The 24,532-nt window shown below is 41.7% G+C and overlaps 1 protein-coding gene across 1 annotated transcript in view; it reads right to left on the reverse strand.

Moving 5' to 3' along the window:
- The window catches only part of LOC137259304 (uncharacterized), a 67,995-nt gene extending 48,386 nt beyond the window's left edge, over positions 1 to 19,609 (reverse strand). Inside the window, exons 1-5 of the mRNA XM_067796935.1 lie at positions 19,330 to 19,609; positions 8,039 to 8,135; positions 5,249 to 5,433; positions 2,893 to 3,372; positions 1,186 to 1,374 (exon numbers count right to left, since the gene is read on the reverse strand). Coding sequence (XP_067653036.1) covers positions 1,186 to 1,374; positions 2,893 to 3,372; positions 5,249 to 5,433; positions 8,039 to 8,114 — 930 coding nt within the window. The 5' untranslated portion in view covers positions 8,115 to 8,135; positions 19,330 to 19,609. The remainder of the gene's footprint in view (positions 1 to 1,185; positions 1,375 to 2,892; positions 3,373 to 5,248; positions 5,434 to 8,038; positions 8,136 to 19,329) is intronic.
- Positions 19,610 to 24,532: the final 4,923 nt, after the last annotated feature.

Raw genomic sequence — 24,532 nt, forward strand, 5'->3', positions numbered from 1 at the left:
GTCCTTCGTTTCTAAACTACTTCCGGCGTGTCCGAATTTTGACACCAATAATGTGTAAATTCGTCCCAGACAAACAAATATGCCGCCAGCTCACACCTTGCTGCATTGTTGTTTTCACTAATGAAGAACCTCAAATCTCATTTTACATTTTCATAACAGTGAGTGAGTTAAGTTTTGCGCCGCACTCAGGAATATTCCAGGTATATGGCGGCGGTCTGTAAATAATCGAGTCTGGGTCAGACACTCCAGTGATCAACAGCATGAGCATTAATCTGCGCAGTCGGGATACGATGGCATGTGTCAGGCAAGTCAGCGAGTCTGACTAACTCTTCACGTTAGCTGACTCATACAAAAAAGCATGGATTGCTGAAGGCCAGTATTCTAAGCCGGAACCTCGCGGGGCGACATTTACACAACATCTCGACTGCACCAGGGGGACACTGGAAGGAAAACAGCTGCAGCTGAACTGCGCTCCAACACATCGTTTCATTTCATTCGTGATTATTCATGTCATTCTGGTGGCGACTCGCACCTCTCTTGTGGCTACGTTCACGACTGGTCCTTGACTACGCGCAAATGGTACGGAGGTGAAAATAGTCTAGGACTATATCCAAGGAAAGATAACTCCAAACAACAACTTCTTTGAGAGGCATTGTAGAAGTTGTAAACATGAAGGAAAAGCAAGTTCTATGGATAGTCAGCTTCATTATGGCAATGAAGTACCAACGCCTTTATCAGGCAAGTGATATTTCGAGAATTTCAAAACATGGCCACTGATAGAAATTTATAACACAACCCGAAATTCAGTTTTAGTAAATATCTTATGTCGAAATAATATGAAAATCGATAAAATGAAACTGTCGAAGAAACTATTTGACTCATGTCACATTTTACCATGCTCGATTTGATTTACCACGATTATTGGCAATAATGGTACAATTCTTCTTGTAGGTCATGGAAAGAGGCGAGTAGTTACGAATGTGTTTTATTTGTACAACTTTCTTTCTTCCAATAAGTCGAATCGGATATGTCGAAATAATGGCGACTCTGAATGTATTTTGCAGTATAGGTCGTCACTGGACATACTTAGTCAGTCAGGACGATGTCTCTGGCACACTACTGTTCGGTTTACCAAGTTTTTGTATATCTACAATGTCAAACCTTGAGTGCTACCCGACAACCTACCTTTACAGCCAATTCAGCTGGAGTTATCTCCTCTTTGTTTTGACGTGAAATAAGTCCCGGATGTATTGAGACAATGGCTGACACAAAACTGGCCTTGTTCTTCAGAACACACCTGTGCAGTAGTGTGTTACCTCGGACATCGCAGAGTGTATAGGCAACCTCTGGTGGCATGGTGCTTAGGTCATGAATCTGACGAAGAGATATATTCATTAAGAAATTCAGCTCAGAAAAACACATCCATTTTATATCAGTGCACATAATGCTTAGTGGTCACCATGGCGATATTACGACGGGTTACAGAGTAAGCAAGACACAATGAAGAGGAGATGAATGCGAGAAATCTCCACTTTACTGTGAAAGTGTAATCATCTTATATATATATATATGTTACATTTTACCACTTTTGGCAAGGCATATTGTACCCAATTTAAATATGTTTGCTTCTTATTTAACGACGCACTCAGAAATATTCCAACAACATGGCGGCGGTGCGTAGATAACCGAGTCTTGGCCAGACAAGCCAGTGATTAACATCACAAATATCTATCTACTCAACTGTGCACACCGTGTGTAAAACACCACACACAGATAATGACTAGCAAAAACCATGGTGTCTTTCGAGACGCTCCTTTCTGGTCACAAACTCACAGGCGTAATTGCCTGAAGTTGATGTGAATCTACTTTGGGAACACTTAGAGATTGAGCGGGGGACTATGTCTCTCAAAATACTTCCGCCATGTAATTAGGCCTGCGTCAAATAAAGACTTCTTCGACGATGTTTCTGACCCTCGCAGAGAGAGGCTACTGTTGGATTATGTTATTTGTGTCTGCCACGTGTTTTCTGCTGGTGGCCTGCATGGGGCTACAATCTCGTCATTTGAAGCAGTTCCATGATTAGTCCTGTTATAATCGTGAATTATGTTAACTGAAAAGGTCTGCTTAACTAGAACTCGCCAGCAGCAATGAAGAAAATCTCGCTCGGTCATATTAAGGTGTTCCAATTTTGGTCGATGGGGACCCATAGCCAGTTTTCGTCATGTCATACTCTGGACACGCTTGCTCAAAGCAATCTTAGCTTTAAGTGAGTGAGTTTAGTTTTACGCCCCACTCATTGTTCCTGTTATATCAAGGTATGCATACAACAGTGTCTCGACTCGAGAATCCAGTGATCAATAGCATGAGCATTGACCTACGCAATTGGGACACGATGACATGAGTCAACCAAGTCAGCGAGCCTGACCACCCGATCCCGTTAGTCGCCTCTTATGACAAGCATGGGTTGCTGAAGAACAATTTTAACCCTGGTCTTCACGGGTGCTATTGTATATGACATTAATCAGTTATTTAATCAGAATATTTAAAGGCTATTGTGATATAGTTGTTTGTGAGAACAACTAAACTGGATTGTGGGGTAACCTAGTGGTTAAAGCGTTGGCTCGTCACGTCGAAGACCCGGATTCGAATCATCACATGATTGCAATGTGTGAAGTCAATTTCGGGTTATATTGCTGGAATATTGATGGAATATTGCTGGAATATTGCTAAACACGGCGTAAAACCAAAATCAGTCACTCACTCACTCGAACCCAAGAAAAATAACTAGAATCTGTACTTATCCAAGAAATAGTGATCCTAAATTTAATATGTGTTACATTATTTGACCACTCTCTAAATGGCGTCGTGTAATCATAGAAATTGTCAGCTTACCAAGTCCTCCTTTTGACCTCTGTCAATACATTGCACTAGAGCGTCATACGTGGAGTTGTGTGTGCACACAGTGTGTAACACTGCATACCCACTGTCCAGTTGGCTAGAGTCTTGCTCCTCTTTGCTGCTTGTTGTGGGACTTAATCCAGTGTGCACAGCTTTATTCATAGTCATATAGCCACCGTCGACATCCTCAACTTTGTCACGAAAAGTTTTAGAGTTACCTCCCCTTTCTTTTGTTTCTAACGCTGGTTGAGGCATATTATTGGTATCTGCATGCCATGTTAGGACTTTATTTTTTCGACTTTCGGATTTCGCCTTTGGTTTTCTGGAAAAAATACTTCCGAATGTCTTTTGCTTCTTGGAACTGGTAGAACCCAGTTCAGCTGCTTCAAGGATATTGTCCACAGACTGAGCTCGTCGACATGTTTTCTTCCAAAGTTTTGCTTGGCTCGGACCGTGTAACCGTAGTCCAGCGCTCTGAAAGAAATAGTTAAAGGGACATGAATGCATAATATCACTCGTTAATTTTTGTGGATATTGAATGACAATAAGTAATCGGTAGTTCTTGGTCAATGAGGGCGGTAGAGTAGCACATAGATTAGAGCATTCGCCCGTCACGCCGAGGACCCGAGATCGATTCCCCACATAGGTGCAATGTGTGAAGGCCATTTCCAGTGTCCCTCGCTATGATATTGCTGGAATGTTGCTAAAAGCGGTCGTGAAACCAAACTCACTCACCAAATCACTCACTCACCCACTCACTCACTCACTCTTGGTCAGTACCAGTACAAAACCATTAAGACACTAGAATTGTCGTAGTCCAATGTCATTAGGAATAATATTTCAAATTATTCAATTTCGGAAATATCAGGCAGGTTGGATTAGGCAGTAACGGACACTATCATCTTTGGCCTAGATTTTCGAAACTCTCTTAGTGCTATGATAGTCATAAGATAATGTTAATGTATGGCACTTACGACTATCGTAGAGAAGAGAAAGCTTCGAAAATGAAGGCCTCTGTTTGTTGTACTTGGTAATATTAAAATCATATGGCCTCGGTCTCTAAATAATCGAGTTTGGACCAGGCAATCCAGTGATTACCGTCGTGAGCATTAATCTCACCAATTTGGAAACGATGACATGTGTTAACCACGTCTGACCACCCTACCCAGTTTGTCACTTCCTCCGACAAGCATCGGTTGCTAAAGACCAATATTAACCAGGATCTTCTATGACTTATTGATCCTATGAATAATATACGCAATGGGGATACCATGACTTGTATCGGTCAACACAGCAACTTTGACCACCCGATCCAGAAATGTTCTTTAGATATTGTAACATCTACGTGCTCGGTCAATTGCACACCCAGCCCCAAACATTTTGTCAAAATCATGGAGCCCCCATTGATCCGCCTGTCATGACAACCATTGTTTTTGAAGATCAATTCTAAACAAGGATCTTCTCTGGGCTGGTAATCCAGATACGGTACTTCACGGATGTTAAACCAGGAAGAATAACACATGATCACTTCGAATTACCAACATGCGAGTCATATGGTGCATTGTTTTATCGACACACAAACAAGTAAATGGAAATAACTCTATTTGTGCAACAAAGTGTGTGTCAGAGGACATAACATTAACTGTCGCTGGCTTTGAACTATGACAAAAGACATTATCCTAAAATCTAAACTAGATGTGCGGGCCGACATTAAAAATGATGATTGACCTTAGATTCCTGATTGGTTTTTCTGATGACAATAGATAATTTTCTGGGTTTCATCTTTTTGTTAATCTTGAATACGAGGTTTTCCTGAACAAGCCCTGAAGCGTTGCATTAATAATGAAAACAAAATTAGAAAAAGATGAGGCCAAGACATTTTTCCATGCTCATAATTAATCTTGCAGATTGCATTTCATGTTCATGTTAGATGTAGACAAGACTCGAACTCAATCCTACCAAACCTGATGAATGATGTTTTGTTATTCGTTACAGGCAACTTAATGGATCCGGTAGTCAGAATTGGTGACCGGTGACGGCAACGAACACAAACGTCGAGAATCTTAGATCAAAATATCAATCACTGGAATATCTGGTCTATTCGCTGTATGTTACGTTCAGGCTTATGCTTTATTCCGACGTTTGGGCTGCGGGTAGCCCAGTTTTTTAAGCGTTTGCTCGTCACACCGAAGAGATCGGTTTGATTTTGTGTGCATATGTGCAGTAAATCACCTGTCCCCGCCATGGATTGCTTGAAGATTGCGCAAAACTATACTCAGACATTCATTGCATGTTTGGCCACGTATGTTTCCAATTTTAGTCGTTCACGTTTTCAACTGGTTGACATTACCTGCTTTGATTTTGTCGTCTTTGGTTCTTCTTCCATTGCAAAAATATCCGAAATTGAATCATCTATTTTGAAGTCTCGCACGAATGTGTCGATATCTCGATCTAACGAGAGCAGGGGCTCCGATGCTATGCTGGTCACTTCCGGGTCCATTTTTCGGGAGCGCAGAGATCTTATTGTGAGAACGTCTGTAACAAAACGACACATGGTAAATGGAACCTCTGTCTGCAAATTTCTGGTAAGTGTATACTTGCAAGAAGACATAATGACATTTATATTACATGTACCGATGGACACATGTTCGTTTGGTTGGTTGGCTGGCTGGCTCTTTGGTTGGTTTTATAGCTGGTTGGTTGGCTAGATGGTTGGTTTGGGAGTTGGCTGGATGACTGGTTGGTTTTGGGGTTGGTTGGATGGCTGGTTGGTTGGTTGTTGGGTGGGATGGTATATATGTGGCTGGTTGGTTGTTTGTTTTTTGTTTGTTGGTTGGTTGGATGCTTGATTGGTTTGGGGGTTGGTTTGGATTGCTTTGGTTTGTGTGTTTGTTGAAAGCAACATTCAGCTGGTTCACAGCAGAATGACGATGGCCGTAAATACTACAGTCTGGACCTGTCAGTCCAATGATTGACATCATGAGCAACGATCCACGGCAACAGGGCACGATGACACGCCATCAGTCAAGTCACACAATCTATCAGATTACCTCTTACAATCTTATTTTAACCTGGGATCAGTGAGAGTGAATTAGTCATTTTTATTTATGTTTTCATATCTCTATTAAAGTGTACAATACAAATCTGTATATGTCGCAATGATAATAATAATTATTATTTTATTATTATGTATTCTATTATAAATGTGTAAGTACTGAGTTAACTATATCATTCAAAAAAGTATTGGATTTACAAGATTGGTAAAATGCAAATGATGAAGCCAAGGAGGAAACAGATGATGAAGAGAAATTCAAGGACAGTGTGACAATTTAGTCAATTCCTTTGAAAATGTTTCTGTATGGATATATATTACTCTTTCCCATATCAATTGGCATCGGTTAGTGGTATGCTCGCAAAACTGAATATCCTCTACTCTTTGGGATGGTTCATAACTAAACTGTAACTATAATGGTTTATAACTAAACTATAACTATAACTAAACAAGGAAAGTACACATTGGGACCAAAACATTACAAACGTTCAAAATGTTACCATGATGAAAGCAGTCACAGAAATACTAAACAATCAGTTTCCAAAACTATTTTTCCTTTTTGATATGCATTAAACCATCAACAATGTCTTGCTGTTTCGTCATTTAATGCGATCAAACGTTGGTGAAATATATTTGCCAAAACCAATCCAAGGGAAGTAACTCTCTTTAGGCAGCGCACGTATATTTGATTTGAATGATTTTAAAGTGCTTCACACACTTTTCGGAGTTGTAAGTTTAGTTGTCGAAGCCAAATTCTCATTAATTTCATCTCCATAATTTCATAATAATCTTACGGCGAACTGATCCGATCGCTTTAGCGACAGGTTAGCAACGTGTGTATAAAACGTTTCACTTACTATGCTGAATAGTTGTGTTACATTCAGCAAGTTTAGTTTTACGCTGTTTTAGCAGTGTTCTAACAATATCACACTGGGGACACCAGAAATGTTCTCCACGTTGTACCCATGTCGGGAATCGAACCAAGGTCTTCAGCGTGGCGAGCGAACACTTTAACCACTAGGCGAACACTTTTACCCCACTGCCCTGCAGCATTATCAGAACAAGGGACGCTGGAATGGTGCATCTGGCACAAACTGTTTTTGAGAAAACGATGTTCTATGATGGGATTGACTCTTCAAATTGCAATAATCGTTGCGGATGTATTTTCAGAATAAATTCTTTCTTGATGAAGTAAGTAACGGGTCCATTTGTAAGTGAAGAATCCCTACTAAAATCATTAGTATCTGTAGAAGCCCTGTTTAGAGGGTTGTTGTTGTTGTTGCAACTTGCTCTGAACAATCAGAACCCATGAAGATCCGGGTTAGAATTGATCTTCAGTGGCCCATGCGTGTTGTCAGAAGCAACTAATAGGATCGGGTGGTCAACATCTCTGACTTGGTTGAAACGGATGTCATCATGTCCCAATTACTTAGACCAGTGCTCATGCTATTGATCATTGGATTGCCTGGTCCAAACTTGCTCATTTACAGACCGACCTATATAGCTGGAATACTGATGAGTGTGGTGTAAAAACAACAAACAGACCAATGGGGCAATGAGTGGAACAATGTACAGCTCAACACTGGAATAGGTAATTCCAAGAATCACGTCATGAAAAAAGTGCAACATGTTACCAGGCAACTGTATTGTATTCAGCTTCACGAAACGAAAATGAAAAGTTTATGAAAGTAAGGACACGATTTGTGTGCAGTGCTGGTGTTTCAAAGTTAGGTAACAGTGCGATCTATTCGTGTATGGCTCTCAAGACTTGAGTGGTGTATTTAAAGGGCTTCGTTTCTTCGTGCACATGCCGAGGTAGATAACCCCGAAAGATGCTTGCAGTATGTTCCAACAAAATTGATTGTGTGGTCATTTTTATATTTTCTGCCAGAAAATATGGGAAACCGATGACATGTGTCAACCAAGTCAGCAAGCCTGACCACCCGATCCCGTTAGTCGCCCTTTACGACAAGCACAGTCGCCTTTTGTGGCACGCAATGGTTTGCTGAAGGTCTATTCTACCCCGGGACCTACACGGGTGAGATCGCTGAGCTAATGCTTACCAACACATTAAAAGCAACCACTCACCTAATAACGCCTCGGGGTTTCTCTGGACCACGAGCGCCTCTTCGTGAAGGTCAAGGTCAATGTTAGGCATTTCCATGTTGATCTTAATTCAGGTCATCTGAAAACGGAATTTTTATTATCATTTATTTATTATTTATTATTTATTATTAGGAAAAGCTGAAATGGTTGTGAAATATAAGGTAGTTTGGTAACAAATCCGACTTATGTTAATCTAAGAAACACAATTTGACTGTTTCTTCAAAACGATAATACTGACGCAATGTGTTTGTGCAAGTGTGTGCGCGTGTGCGTGTGCGTGTGCGTGTGCGTAACTTATGTTTGATGTTCACACGATATCTTTCTTATCTGGGGCGGTGGGGTAGCCAATGGTTAAGGTGTTCGCTCGTCACGGCAAGGCCAAGCTTCGATTCCCCAAATGGGTACAATGTGTGGAGCCAATTTCTGATGTCCCCCGCTGGATTATTGATAAAAGCGCCGTAAACCTAAACTCACTCACTTCGTTATCTCCACCCGTGACATGAACAATTGTCAGATGTATTTTTGTGTGTTAATTTTATGTAACGACATGTATATAAAGGACCCAGTCTCGTGTATATATTCAGAAAGAATGGTAGCATGGCCGTTCGTGCTGCGACTACGGCGAGCAGAATCCGCCTTGCGGAGGTTGATCAGGAACATGTTTGATTTGTTTGTTTGCTTCTTTCGGAGACCGAAAATCAGCACATCCCTTCTGTACATTGTGTATTGTTGGGGTGTGGGTGTTGGTGGGTGTGTGGGTGGGGGTATGGGTTTTGTCCTCTAATGGACAGGACCTGAGATTGCCATCATTTTCCCGTATGTTGGTGTTTGTTTAATTCCAGTTAGATATGACGTGTCAGCATTTTGGTGGCATGGAAACCCCCGGTGTTGCATGCCTAATTACATGATGCTGACAATCTTGGAATAATAACTGACGCGAACTGAGATTCGAACCACACAACGCCAGGTGTCAAGTGTTCCAAAGGGACATAACTCTTTCGGCGATTTCGGCGTCTATGGGGTCAGGACCTAATCGAACACCTTCTTCAATCCAGACAGCTCAGTGCAATACTGAACGAAAGACACACGGGGAGATCTGTGCATAACAAGAGAACCACATGGGGTTCCGCTGCATAATCCAAAACCCGATATAACAATAATAATATTTTGGAACTACCATAAAGTACTACGATGCTATCAACGTCTGCTGTTGTGAAATATTATAGGATCATTTAATAGGCCGATTTGCTTTAATTAACCTTCCATCGCCAACGAAGCAACAACTGACCCGATAAACATCCCACCCCTATTCTCGGACTCACTACGAGTCCGAATAAAAGCCGTATTAAAGATGCCATACGTATTGACTTCCTACTAAGTCTAGTTTTATATGAAGGAATGTCGGACAATAAGTCCGGATCAAAGGCTTGCAGCGTGTATATTATAGTTTTGGTAATGCCCATAAAATGTATATAACTTCCCTAATGGTGACATTAGACGTAAAGAGCTGTCTATGAACGTGTATGTCATGCTGCAGGCGAACAAAGTGGACTTCAAGGACTGATAATATTCTCGCTATACTGCATGAAGGTGGAAACACTTTGTAGTGCATTCCAAAATTCTATGTAATAGGCATGTTCAGGCGTCTTGACAATTGTATGAAGCATCAATCAATCCATCCATTCATCCATCCATCCATCGATCAATCAATGGAATGGAAAAGACTCGAATCAAATCAAACTAAATCAAATAATCAACCGAACGATCGCTATATCAGTCAATCAACCATTATGTCTTGTAGTGGAGACCACAGGCCCATTCTACATTACAGTTGGCAACGAGAGAAAATATACAGCATACTATATAAACAAGAACATACGGTTCGTTTACTTTACAACACTATGTTCTACTAATGAGGGGGGGGGGGGGTCATTATATTTTAGTAACCTAAGCAGAACAAATATACTTAGTTTGTTTTTACGAAAGAACCTCCACAAGATTTCCATGTCAAAAGATTAGCCATTATTTTCAACATTTACTGAAGTTATTGATTTGTTCATTTATCATGTAATTGAGAATGGAAATCCTGTCTGTTGTTGAACACGGTATATACTTCGGACCTGTGGTCTTCAGTTAGAAGTAAAGTTTGTCTTATTCATGCTTGGGTTTAAGGTAACTCTAATATAGTTCAGTAATATCTTGATGTGAAAGGATATATATTTGTAATCCATGCGGGTCACGTTGCTCATCGGAGCAATGAGGCTAGATTTAAGAACATGGGAATGATAAAAATAGTTCAAAATATTAGGTTCGGACAAACAAGCAGCAAATCCTGATATGGTTAAGGGAAGTAAGTCCACTCTTCAAACTATGGCAACTTACAGTCCGTTTTGGTGCAAATGAGAACGACAAATGATTAAATAACTTGGCACACTTGAACCAAAAATTATAAGAAACGTGGTCCTGAAACAGCTGTACCCAACAGGATCTGAAATTTGACGTTTTTGATCGATCGCGGAAAACGTTGTTTAAGAAAGCATCATGTAATAATATTGTGTTATTTTAACGCTTCACATCGGGTGATGGAACAGCGCCTGACAAGCTGCGGGTCATCTCACCTGGGTGTGCTAACTTCCGACGCTGCTGTTCCATCAACCGTTTGTCACCCCCCACCCCCACCCCCACCCCCACCCCCCTTTTTGTAAAGCGTGAAATAAGACAATACTACATGATTGCATCTTAAACAACAACGTCGCACCCAGCAATATTCCAGCTATATAGGGGTGGAGGGTAAATAATTGAGTCTGGACCAGACAATCCAGTGATCAACAGCATGAACTTCTATCTATGCAATTGGGAACCGATAACATGTGTCAACCAAATCAGAGAGCCTGACCACCCGATCCCATTAGTCGCCTCTAAAGACAAGCATGAATTACTGAAGATCAATTGTTTCTTAGCTGTCGACGATTGTAACACCATTACTCTAACACAGACTTAAGAGTCATAGATCAGTGACCCCCGGATCTTCACGGGTCCCCTTTCAAGTGAGCAAGAGCCGTCCCACTGAGGTCAGAGGTTAGAAGATCCTGGCATTTTTCATCAACGAGTTTATGCATTGCAGAAAGGGAAAATAATGTAATTCAAATGTTATGAAACAGATTAGTGATCACGGTTTTGCTGTAAGGATAGGCGCCGAAATTCGGTACGCGGAGTTACGCCCCTTGAGCATGCAAGAGTGTGTGAGTGACTTTAGTTTTACGCCTCTTTTAGAAATATTTCAGCGATATTACAGCGGGGAACACCAGAAATGGGCTTCACACGTTGCACCCTGGGCCTAGATTTGGTGGTAACGGTAATGGTAATGTATAGCGCTTACGACCATCTTAGAGTTAAGAGAGCTTCGAAAATATGGGCCCAGGTCTTCGTTGTGATGACCTCCACTGCCCTGAGCCGTTCAAGAAACGATCGAGGAGTCGCACGTTTGAACATGTTTAAGAAATGGGAAACTTCGCCGTTTCATGTTCTCCTCCAGCATTGAACTGTTTTACGCCACACTCAGCATATTTTAACTATATGGCGGCAGCCTGTAAATAATCGAGTCTGGACCATACAATCCAGTGATCAATAACATGAGCATCGATCGTAACAAGATAATTTCATAACCACGGAAATGATAATGAAAATCGATAATCGCAACGAAAATATTTCACTCATTTCACATCTTACTCTTCGCGATTAGACTGATGTCCTACCATTCTAGCTAATAATGGCATACTATACAGGTATAAGTCATCTGGTGGCGAGCAGTTAAGAATGGACACTGCTGCTAGGGCTCGGACGGGTAAGTCGTATACCCGGGACAGGTCGGTAATGAGTTGCACCGGGTACCCGTCTCAATACCTGGACCTGTTATGGTCATGTGACCAATAGATCAAACAAGGTCATATCTTAAAACGATTGTAAGGCTGTTTTTGGAGATTTGGGCATAATTACAGTCACTTCTTTTAATATTATACATAGTTAAGATGTTAAATAACCGAAATTGTAGCCTCCAAGCTGCGGAATATAATGCCATTTCTTACAAATTTAATGTTGCGAATTAACATACAGGTTATCCGGGTACGGTAGGGTAATAAGGGATTGGGTACCCGGGCAGAGAATTTGGACCCGTGCCGGTCCAAATTGTTGGTATTCTATTCAAAGTGGTGTTAAGTTGTGCGCAGCCACTGAAAAACGCGGAAATTAATTTGTGACACATCCCCTCAAGGGCTGCCTGGAGCTCCTACAACTGCTCATTACCAGCAGTGGCCAATGAGTGTCAACGACTGTCAACGATTGTCTCTTCTCACGCCAACTTCAGAATAACGTCCAGGTCACGTGACCAACATCACTATTCTAACGTTATGCAAGACTGCGCCGACGGAAAATAATCAGTGGAAATAATCATCCACTTAGTTGTCGTTGTGTAAAAAGTTTTCCCTAACTAGACCCGTCAATAATGATGTCGATTTGCATCCACCCTTAATTGGTTGTAAAGCTATAAGCTATAAATATTTAATTTTTAATTGATCATGGCACATATCAATGTAATGTTGAGCATTGTTAATAGGTTGTCAGCACTTCAGTTTTCCTATGAAAATGGTCGTTTTGTTTGATTAATTGATCGCTGGGGTTGTATTAGATAGAGCATCTGCCTGGAGAGCGAATGGTCTGTTGTTGAGTTGTTTTATGCCGCTTTGAACCTTATTTCTTTTTAGTAAATATCCAAGACCCCAATGTCAACACATTCGTAACTACTCGTGTCATTCCGACATCTTAGAGGCGGCTCGCACCATTATCAGGACTGGACCTTACCTAACCGCAAATGGGCAAGGAGATGAAAATAGTCTAGGACTATTTCAAAGGAAAGATAACTGTGGAATCCCAAATATGGCTACTCCTAAAATATAATCCATATCCCATATAGACAAACAGTTACACAGTCATACCCTTCGTAAAGATGTGTCGGTGTTGAAAGATGCTGATCCAGCTCAAGGTTTACGTTTGAACTGTGCGTTCCATAGTTTTGTTTCAAAGTTCGACGGTGACGCCATTTCCCTGCTTCGAAATGCGTTTTACTACGCGCAATTTAATTGGTTTGCCACGATTCTTTTCAATAATGGCGTACAATTCAGGTACGAGTCTTCTTGTGGGCCACGAAATGAGGCGAGTAGTCCCGAATATCGTGAACACTGTTTTGGTTAGCAAATGACATCACATCCTGCACAGCTCTGGTCTAAATTTACAGCGCATACTTTCTCTCGCCCATGATACACACGTAGTAATAGGCTTGGATGTAGCGTGGCATTCTTTTGAATATATCGTAAACGAAACAATTCGGTCAAGTGTATTATCATTGCAGAATGCGGATAAAACCTACCTTTATCGGGAAAGTGTACGGGAAGATAAGTAAATGTCTCGCATTAGGAAACGTGTTGTTTCTATCACACGTAGTCTGCTGTCAAATAAAACTATTGAAACCTAAGAGGTCAGGACAAATCCTCGCCTACCTTATGAAATCCCGCTGTTGTTGACAGAGTAAATACATATGTATTGATAACGGTAAACATATGAAGGTACGCTTAAATATTCTCAAATGACACCCGTGTACTTTGACCAGGGATTTGTGATATGAATGCAGGTTGTGAGTTTAGTTTTACGCCGCATTCAGCAATATTCCAGCTATATGTGGGGGCTCAGGTTGTGAGTACGAGCTGTTATTTAGAGGAATGCATGTAAAGACGTTGTGAACACTCACAACGATGTACATACAGTGCTTTACTACTCTAAGTCCCTACGTACCTCCCTTACTCACCCTCAGACCTACTAACAGATCCACCCGCCCGTATCCTCCCCACTCACTCACTCACTCACTTACTCCCCCACCCACCCACCCACTCACTCACTCACTCACTCACTCACTCACTCACTCACTTACTCCCCCACCCACCCACCCACCCACTCACTCACTCACTCACTCACTCACTTACTCCCCCACCCACCCACCCACCCACCCACTCACTCACTCACTCACTCACTTACTCCCCCACCCACCCACCCACTTACCCACCCACTCACTCACAGTATACTCCCATGGTACTAATGTGAAAATTCATTTACCGGGATGACCTTGTCATGCTTTGGAAATATGTTACTAGAAATAATACTAGCTAATATATAATAATCATGCAAATTACTCTCAATATACCCCTTTATTGATATTCATATTCCCCCTTATTGATATTCATATTCCCCCTTAGGGATAAACGCTACAACAACTTGTTATATTTCCCGAGATATGTTGATTTGAACAGGGGTACTTAGCCACCACAATCAACATAGAGCATTCATGTTTCCGGGGAAACGTCACAAAATAGTTGAGTGAGTTTCCAGCAATAGGGGACACCAGAAATGGGTTCACGTATTGTGAGTGAGTTTAGTTTTAAGCTGCACTCAGCGATATTCCAGCTGTATGGCGGCAGTCTGTAAATAATCGAGTCTGGACCAGACAATTCGGTGATCAACAACATGAGCATCGATCTGTGCAATTGGGAACCGATGACATGTGTCAACCAAGTCAGCGAGTCTGACCACCCGATCCCGTTAGTCGCCTCTTACGACAAGCATAGTCGCCTTTTATGGCAAGCATGGGTTGCTGAAGGCCTATTCTATCCCACACCGCACGGGTCTCTCACATATTGTACGCATTTGGGAAACTGAACCCAGGCCTTCAGCTTGACAAGCGAACGCTTTATCCACTAGTCTACCCCACCGCCCCTGATTGTACTCAGTCTGATTGTTCAAAGATCTTGGGCATTTAAGTATAATTCTTTGAAAACGTCCACGTCAACTACCCTTTTGTTAGTTATCTGATACCAGTTAACCATGTTCAATGACCAAATCCTGATCGATATGATCTAGAACCCAGCGGGTGACCTGCTGACGATGTCGCGCTGTCTGCACAGTGAACCGCCTTTTTGTCTGCAGATCCTCCCCTATCGGCTTGCTCAAATCATTCATGCTGGCAGTCACCACAGATTAGAGGTATCAAATTCCCCCATTACAGGATTTGATTCACCTGAACTATTTATTGGCCCTCAACTGATGGAACCATTGTAAGGGTCGAGGAAGGGGTGTATTGTTGTAAAAGTAGGTCAACTGTACATGCACCATTGACAATAAATCAATCACATTGCCTCAGAATTTGAGCTCGGTCTCTCGAAGCTGGAGGTCCATCATTCACCTTTGACTGTTCGTTGAAACCCATATCACTGGCAGTTAATTACTTATATACTGATGGAAAAAATAAGGGATCACATGAAAGGACAAGTGGTCATTTATTTTTTTCCATGTATCGCATAGCGTGTTAAGAAACCTGGAAAAAAAACAAGGGAGGCGTTCATGTCATCCCTTATTTTTTCCCGTGTATAACAAGACATTGAGTGAGTGAGTGAGTGAGTGAGTGAGTGTGTGAGTGAGTGAGTGAGTGAGTGAGTGAGTGAGTGAGTGAGTGAGTGAGTGAGAGTTTTACACGTTGGCCAGTATGTCTACCTTGTGAAGTAGGCCTTGCAGCTTCGCCTTTTTTTCACCAGTGTGGCGAAAAACAAAACGCACTCATTCTTAGCACCACGATCATTCCATATTCCATTTGCTGAAGTTCACAAACGTTGCTCCATTCCATGCCAGTGAGTGAGTTTAATTTTATGCCGCACTCAGCAATATTCCAGCTATATGGCAGCGTTCTGTAAATAATCGAGTCTGTACCAGACAATCCAGTGATGAACAACATGAGCATCAAGCTACGCAACTGGGATACGATGCCATGCTGCCTGAGCAGCGTCAGTTAGTTGTTGAAGACCAGTTCTAACCCGGATCTTCACGGCTCCTAAAGGGTTAGTGGAAAATAAAGATGGTAATATGGTGTACACGGTTGCTGCATAAGCTGCTGGGGCATATTCTAAATTTGAATCTCCACTGTGAACAATATTGTAACATAATCAACACTAGATTTAAAACACTATACAAACATATAATGCACTAATCAGTACACCTTGTGATTTGTATGACAAAAATGGCCACTATTCAAAGAACGTAAAGGAGTATCTTGTTTGTTTGATTGGTTTTGTTTGTTTGTTTGTTTATTTTAATGCTGCCGTAACCTTTCCAGTGCATGACCTGACAATCCAGTGATTATCATTATGACCATCAGTCCAAGCATTTGGGAAACGATGCAAGTATCTGTCCAGTCAGCGACGCTGACCACCTGATCCCTTTAGTCGCCTCGTACAACAAGCATGGGTTACTGAAGATCAATTCTAACCCTGATCTTCACGGATACTTCTTTTAAGAAGATATTCAAGCTGAAAATACACAAGTGAGCGAAAGAATATTGCGTAATGCCGCATCCGATTTTGAAGCCGAAACTAAATTACCAGTTGTACCTTTAAAGGTGTCACACGTGACCATTACCTGAAGCGGTTGCCATGGTGACGGGAGCAGTACATCATATGTCCTACTTACGCCCCGATGACTTATCGTAAAATCCCCTTGGTATATTTATATACGTGTTTATATAGGTATTTATCACAGTATACCAAAGGCGAATGTGTCAAGTTACAAATCAACAGAGCGGCCGTCTATTGGCCGTCCTAACTTCGGTTTGGGAGTAATATCAGAGATCCTTTCCCATCACAAACTTGAGTGAGTGAATGAATATGGTTTTAGGCCGCTCTCAGCAATATCACGGCATTCTTAGCTCAGACTCCCCCTCCCTGAGGACCACATTGAAGTTAATGTTTTGCATTGGTGGACCAAACAGGATTCCCCCACCCCCTTCCCTTTGAAAGTTAATGAATCGACCAACCTATATGATGCATTTGGAAGTACAGTTTTATAACTTCAGTTTGATCTTGTGAATTCCATTTGTCGGCAGTGTAGAACAAATGTCATATATTTGCACATGTACATACAGGCACACGCGTGCGCACAAAAGCACACACTCATACGAATTATCATGCACAGACGCGGACGCATACTCACATACTTTCTCTCTCTCTCTCTCTCTCTCTCTCTCTCTCTCTCTCTCTCTCTCTCTCTCGCACCCACGCACGCACACACATACGCATTAGCTCTCACACACGCACACACAGACACGAACACTGAGAGGTGTCCTCGCTTGAGGTCATACAAAGGGTACATATACAATCCTGACGAGTTTTGAGAAGAGTGAGATCTTGTCAGTAGATGCTATCACACAAGCCCTTGCGTGAGAACGAACACTCGGTACAGGGCCTTCAATTGAGAACAGTCGATACAGAGCGTAATGGCTGACATGCTTCTCCCCTTACACACATGGTATTCACATCGTCGGAGACACATATTCACAGTTCAGCTGTCGTTATGGGTTTGCCCGCGTTGCCCTGGTGTTAGGCTAGTGTGCATTACAAACAGAGGTAGAGGCCTTCCGGGTACCAACTTTACTTCAGTGCAGGATAGTACAAAATTCACAGGATAGAACATAATCCACAGGCGGTACATAATCCAAGGGATAGTACATGATCCACCGATAATCAACAAGATACTACATAACCCACAGATGGTACATTATCAAATAAATTGTACATAATCCACAGGATTGCACGTAATCTATGGTGCAGAATGGTGCATAATCCACACATTGTACATAACCCACAGACAGTACATTATCAAGAAAGTGTACATAATCCATAGGCGTACAGAATCTTCTGGATGGTACATAATCCACAGATGATATATCAGTACAATATCACACAGTATGTACAGTCGGTACAGTTTCCCGCATCAGTACAGCCCCGTACTGTACTGAGTCTGTACCCCGTAAGTAGAGTCAAAGGGGTGGCGGAGTAGCCTAGTGGTTAAAGTGTTCGCTCGTCTCTTCGAAGCCCCGGGTTTGATTCCCCACATGAATACAAAGTTTGAAGCCCATTTCTCATGTCCCCGCCTTGATATTGCTTGAATATAATTTACTAAAAGCACAAACCTAGCGATTAAAGCTTTCGCCCATCACAACGAAGACATGGGTTGGATTTCCCTCATAGGTACAATATTTGAAGCCCATTTCTGGTGTCCCCCGCCGTGATATTGCTTGAATATAATTTGCTAAAAGCTGCGTAGTGCCAGTCTCCGTCGGTATGGGCTATTCTGTTGTGCAGTTGATTAGGGATTTTGTTACACCTATATTGCCGGGTTTTTTTGTTGTTTACAAGACGGCGCTGGGTTGTTTTGTATTCCACTCGCTATGACATATGCTCTTTGACTGCAACCACCCACAACATAAAGCCTCAATCTCACACAAATCACCCTGGCATGGTATATAATATCATGACTCATCTCAACAGTGTACAAAGCAGTAGCTTTAACAGTGTAACAAATACCAGCACAAACAGCTTGTATCTGGACTGACACCAAAACAGGCCTCAGGCACAACGCTTACCTTACGAGGCGATCTACATCAACTACAGTATGTGGCCTGGCTTACAGGTCAAATGGTTTCGCGACACTTGTTGTGTGTAACACCAATAATAAACTTGACATCAGGTGTTTTGAGAGTACTGCACTTGTTCTACTTGGCGCCGGGAGGGTCTGGTTTTGTTTATGATCCTATTAGGGCATTGCTGACTTGCATTTTAGAAAGGTATTGTTTGTAAATAGACAAGAGGCACTGCTGCAGAAAGCCTTTCGGGCATCGATGTTACACATGTAGGTTGCAGGTAGGCGTGAGAGAGAAAGAGTGGGAGAAAGATAGACAGATGGGGCGGGGAGGGAGAGTGACAGGAGGACACAGAGGGGGGAGAGAGAAATGGAGGGGGGACTGACAGTGGAGAGAGAGATGGAAGAGAGAGAGACAGACAGACAGACACACAGAGAGAGAGAGAGAGCAAGAGGAAGAGAGAGGACAGGCTTGAGAATGTATCATATTAAATCGTGAAATCAAATGTGTGCGTTTCCGTTTGTTCGTGTGTGTGTCTGTGTGTGTCTCTCTGTGTGTGTGTGTATGTTCGTGTGTGATTTACAGGGTTACCAACTACACCGACGACTTGCACCTCACATGCCAGCCCCACTATATTCATATCTCCACACCTCGTCACGTTACAAGCACTACCTACATAAAACTATGTCAAGACCTTCACAAACCTACAGGTAACTCAACAGACCCACTACAGACCACACACTAACCACAAACGAGCACCTACCTGCTACGATACAATCCACATGTAGTCCACCAGGTAACCCGTCTACCTTGTCCAGTTACAAGTGGACACTCTGCCGCTGTCCACACCTGGGGCACGGCTAAAGAGAGCTGTTTGACTCGGACAATGACATTCCACTGTCGACAGATTCACGGCGAAGAGGGACTCATCTGTCAAATCAAGAACGTAATTTCCAGACGCCATGAACCGTGCAGCGAGGAAGGAGACGCCATTATCTCACGTACTGGGTAGATGAATACCCGACATCGATTTAGGGAGAACTGCGTGCAGGGACCGTCTCAAAAGTACCTCGGGGAGATATTTAAACTGGATGACTGGTTTGTACTTTCAGGTGGTGCTGTGATGCGTAAATAGATAATTATTGCTGCTCATTTTGAGATTGTTTCTTCATCTATCTATCTATCTGTTTATCTATTTATCTATCGATTGTTTCTGATAGTGTGTGCTATCTATCTATCTATCTATCTATCTATCTATCTATCCGTCCGCAGGTGGTGCGGTGATGCGTAAATGGATAATTATTGCTGATCACTTTGATATTGTTTCTTAATCTATCTATCTATCTATCTATCTATCTAGTTGTTGTAGAGTGTGTCCTATCTATCTATATATTGTTTGTCATAGAGTGTGTGCTATCTATCTATCTATCCGTCCGCTGGTGGTGCTGTGATGCGTAAATGGATAATTATTGTTGCTCACTTTCAAATTGTTTCTTAATCTATCTTTCTATCTGTCTGTCTAATTCATGCATCTATCCACCAATCCACCCATCCATTCATTCATTCATTGCTGCTTACTTTCAGATATTGCTTGTGATGATCCGATCCGTTTCGGCAGCAAAACTATGACGTCATAGTACATATCGGGTCCATCCATGCCAGATACTGATAACATCAATCAGAACAGTGTCTGGTGTAGACCTAATTATTTATTCAATCATATAACGGAAATACTGTTGACTGAAAACAAACTAACTTCAGACAATGGGTACCCGGTGGGATAAGTTATATATTTTAACTATTAACCCTCTGACCAACTGTGTGAACTTCTCAGGGTTGTAATATCCTCATTAAACAACAAATTAACTTCAGAAAATGGGTACCCGATGGGATAAGTCATACAACTATTAACCATCTGGCTGTCTGCAATCAGCTTGAGTTATCACGGTTATTATGTCTATGTTGTACGCGCATAGAGAATGGCGTGAAGTTCAGGGCCTAGATTTTCGAAACTCTCTTAGCGTTAAGATAGTCTTAAGTGCCATACACAGACAATAACTTACGGCTACCTCAGCGCTAAGAGACCTTCGAAAATCTACACTCAGCGCTATATCATCCTCGATAATCTTCAGGTTGTATGCTCCGTATACCATAGAGATTATCGAGCACGGCGTTTATTATACGAGCGTCCTTATTATTATTAAACCAGTTTATTGACGTATATCCATACAAAATTTAAAGTGTAAAACATGACCAGACTTCAAGACACTTTAACCATGCCGAAAACCTCTGTTGCTAGATTGTTTTTTTGTAAATCATGACTTCTCACGGCATCTGATAACACCCCCGGCCGTGTGAATTCTAAACTCAAGTTTCTCAACGGGTCCACGTCATTGTGTTGTCACCGCACGAGAGTCACTGAAGCGTAAGTTTGAATTAAGCGTTGAATCAAACTGTTTATAAATTCGCAGGTATTAATTTCCTTGTGGGAATCTTGTTCTGTTGAACGTACAAACACGTTTGTTGTCAGTGACTGGTGAAAATGCCCCCAGATATTTGCACAATGTTTATGGGTGAATGAGGATGCGCTTAAGATACAATGCACACATGCGGGGTATTATTTTTAAGGTTAAGTGTGTGGTGTAAGCAAGAGCGGGTAGGGTGGTGCTTTGGAATGTGTGACTGTCGTGGAAGCATGTTTGTGTTACGTACAAGTATGCTTGTGGGAATATATGCTCCACACACTGTACGGCGTAATGAGCGAACCCCTTAACCGAATGGCTACCCCACCACGCCAGTGATAGTGTGATAGGAAAATGTGCGCGCGTTTATGTGCGCGCGTTTATGTGCGTGCGTCTGTGCGCGCGTGCGTATGTACGTATTCGTTTGCCTGTGCGTGTATGTGAGAGAGACAGACATACATATAAGTAAAGAGGGCGGGCTTGAGTGGGAAATATAGAAAGTGCGATAAATATTTGACACGTGAAGAAGAAGGTTATTGGCGTACACATAATATAACACTGCAGTGACATGCAGCATTTTAGACCTACAATATTTTAGTGAAAGAGATAGTGAGATAACATATATAGTGAGAGAAATAGAGAGAGAGAGATGTTGATTGAGATATTTAGTGAGTGAGTGAGTTTAGTTTTACGCCGCACTCAGCAATAGAAGGACAGATGTGTCCTAGAACAAGAAGAAAGCAAGAAGAAAGGAAGAAGAAAGAAGAAAGCAAGAAGAAATCAAGAAGAAAGCAACAGGAAAGTAAGAAGAAAGCAACAGGAAAGTAAGAAGGAAGTAAGTTAGTAGTAAGTAGTAAGTAGGAAGCTGATAAGTGCGAAGGGGTGGTGGGAATGGGATCTTAGTGAACGGGACACATACGCGGATGAAACTGATTACCTGCCAAACCACTTCGTCAAAATCAATCCATGCTTGCCAGAACAGGCGACTATGCTTGTCGTAAGAGGCGACTAACCGCATCGGGTGGTCAGGCTTGCTGACTTGGTTGAAACATGTCATCGGTTCCCAATTGCGTAGATCGATGCTCCTGTTGTTAATCACTTGATTGTCTGGTCCAGACACAATTATTTACCCTATACCCCCATATAGCTATGATATTGCCGAGTGCGACGTTGTTGTTTGAGAAACAATAATGTATTTACAGACCGCCGCCATGCAGCTGGAATATTGCTGAGTGCGGCGTAAAACAACAAACCAATCGACATAGCAAAGCTATTTTAAGTACATTCTTTGGAAGACTGTTTAATATTGAGTGATGTTGATCATTGGATTGTCTGGTCCAGATTCGGTTAGACTGTCGCCATGGAGCAGGAATATTGCTGACTGCGGCACAAAACTAAACTCACTCACTCCCTAATAATGAATAATGTGTGCTTCATTCACACAACGTAAGTTGACTATCAATTACAATATTATAATGTGCATCATCAGTGAGCACGTGTCTTACGCTTAAATATTACCAAGGGAAATTGTAAGATAAATTAACAGTTGACAAAATTTATGTAAAAGAATTCTGTGTGACGTCAATCAAAACAGTAATGTTTTGACCTTTATATTCAAAATTTAATTTCAGATAATATAGAAAATACTGAATGAAAACCTCGTAAGGATGAGAAAACCGCAATAATCGGTGTGCAATGTGGATGCAAGAGTTGTATGGTCCCCGGGAAGTTGAGATTGAAAAATTACGATTCGTCGTTGAGACTGACATCCACTGATCATAGAATCCGAGAAGGGACGTTGTCGCGTTATCGCCCTCTCAAAAACAACAAAATGAGGCAAAAACTAACCAAAGCGCGACAACGCGGCATTTCGCCCATCTGTCACATTGTCGCTATGTCGCGTGTCGCGTTTTGAATAACATTTTCTCTATTCCTCTGAAGTGCGACACTCGACATAGCGACAATTTTCAATGTCAAACTATGTCGCGTTGTCGCATTGTCGCCCTATCTAATATTTGTAAAGAAAATGCTAAAAATGGAAATGTCGCATTGTCGCATTGTGGCACTTTTCGATTACCAGTGCGCATGCGTATACAGTCAATTATAGTACGCATGCGCAGGAATAGTTATACACTTTTTCACACTTCCGTGATCTTTTCGCTACCTCCAATGGTTTTTAATATTGGGGCAGTGCTCGGAATGGCATTTGGGCTGCTATTCTTGAACGTAATGCAAATCTTCCATTGTTGGTTTGAAAATTATTTTATATATAAATGTATTTAGCCAATCAAGTGTGTTTCAGCAGCAAGGCAATTATTTGCGCAAATATTTATAGTAATCACGGCACACGGTGGCCCAGCCATTCAAGGCGAGGCAATTTGCTGTGCAGAGTTATGTCTCTTAGTCACACCAGATAAGTATGATCATAAGTTCGAATCCCAGCACCATACACATTAATCACTTAGGACATTTCGCCGATATAAAGCTGACAGGCTGTAAAAACTGAAATATTGTCAAAATTCAGGCCACATCGGCAGAAACATCAGTTGATATCCTCGAATGGGTCACTGTGTTCGATAGTGTGACTCCTGACGCACTTTCATGGTACAGTCATGTCCGATGCTGATGAATTTGTTCGAGATCTGCCTTTGCCAGCCAGCAGTGGGTGGATACCAGGTAGAATGAAATATCACTTATCCATCCGATACCTCAAAGACAGTTTAGGTCGGCTTTGAAAGTGATATTGGGAAAACGCCACACAAATGGACTGTTATCATTATGATAATCTGCCCAAGACAAGAAACGCATAGACGAGAAATTTGTTGCGAAACATTTCGAACTTGTATAACTCGTCCACAAATAGACTATAGAGCACGAAATTGTACACGAGTAATGAGTGCATGAATTTAGAAAAAGATAATGTCTATACAACAAAGAGGATATCCGTTTTTTTAGTTCTATTTGAATCCTATATTATTATCCCTGCACATGCCATGATTCACAATGTATGGATAATTTTCTCATACGGATAATATATCCAACGATACTTATGTACTTGTAGCGTTTCAAACATGCACCTACTCAACATATGTCATATTTGGGATTTCACTTTCTCTGTAAAGTACAAATTCTAGTACTTTTTGGTTGAGTCCCATCCGAGATTCGAACCCGCACAGTCAGAGTCAGGTACCCAATCGCCAGCCAACAAAGTCAAATATGACCTTTGTTGCATTTGACCACTTTCTAAATGGTATCGTGTAATCATAGCTTTCGGCCGTGGGAGCCGTGCCAGTTCACTGTGTACTCCTGTATGGTGTCAGTTATACAAGATACACATAAATTTTCTCAGTTTCTCAGTTTCACATGCATTGAGGATGCTTTCCTGTACGATGTGAGATGTGCAAGATATACACATTAACATTAACATTGACTATCTACTTCTGTAATTTGTAAGATGTACAAGATGCACACGCACTTTGATGCAGACATTGACTGTTTACTCCT

Source organism: Haliotis asinina, chromosome 13 (genome assembly GCF_037392515.1).
Source record: "Haliotis asinina isolate JCU_RB_2024 chromosome 13, JCU_Hal_asi_v2, whole genome shotgun sequence".
NCBI lineage: Eukaryota > Metazoa > Mollusca > Gastropoda > Lepetellida > Haliotidae > Haliotis > Haliotis asinina.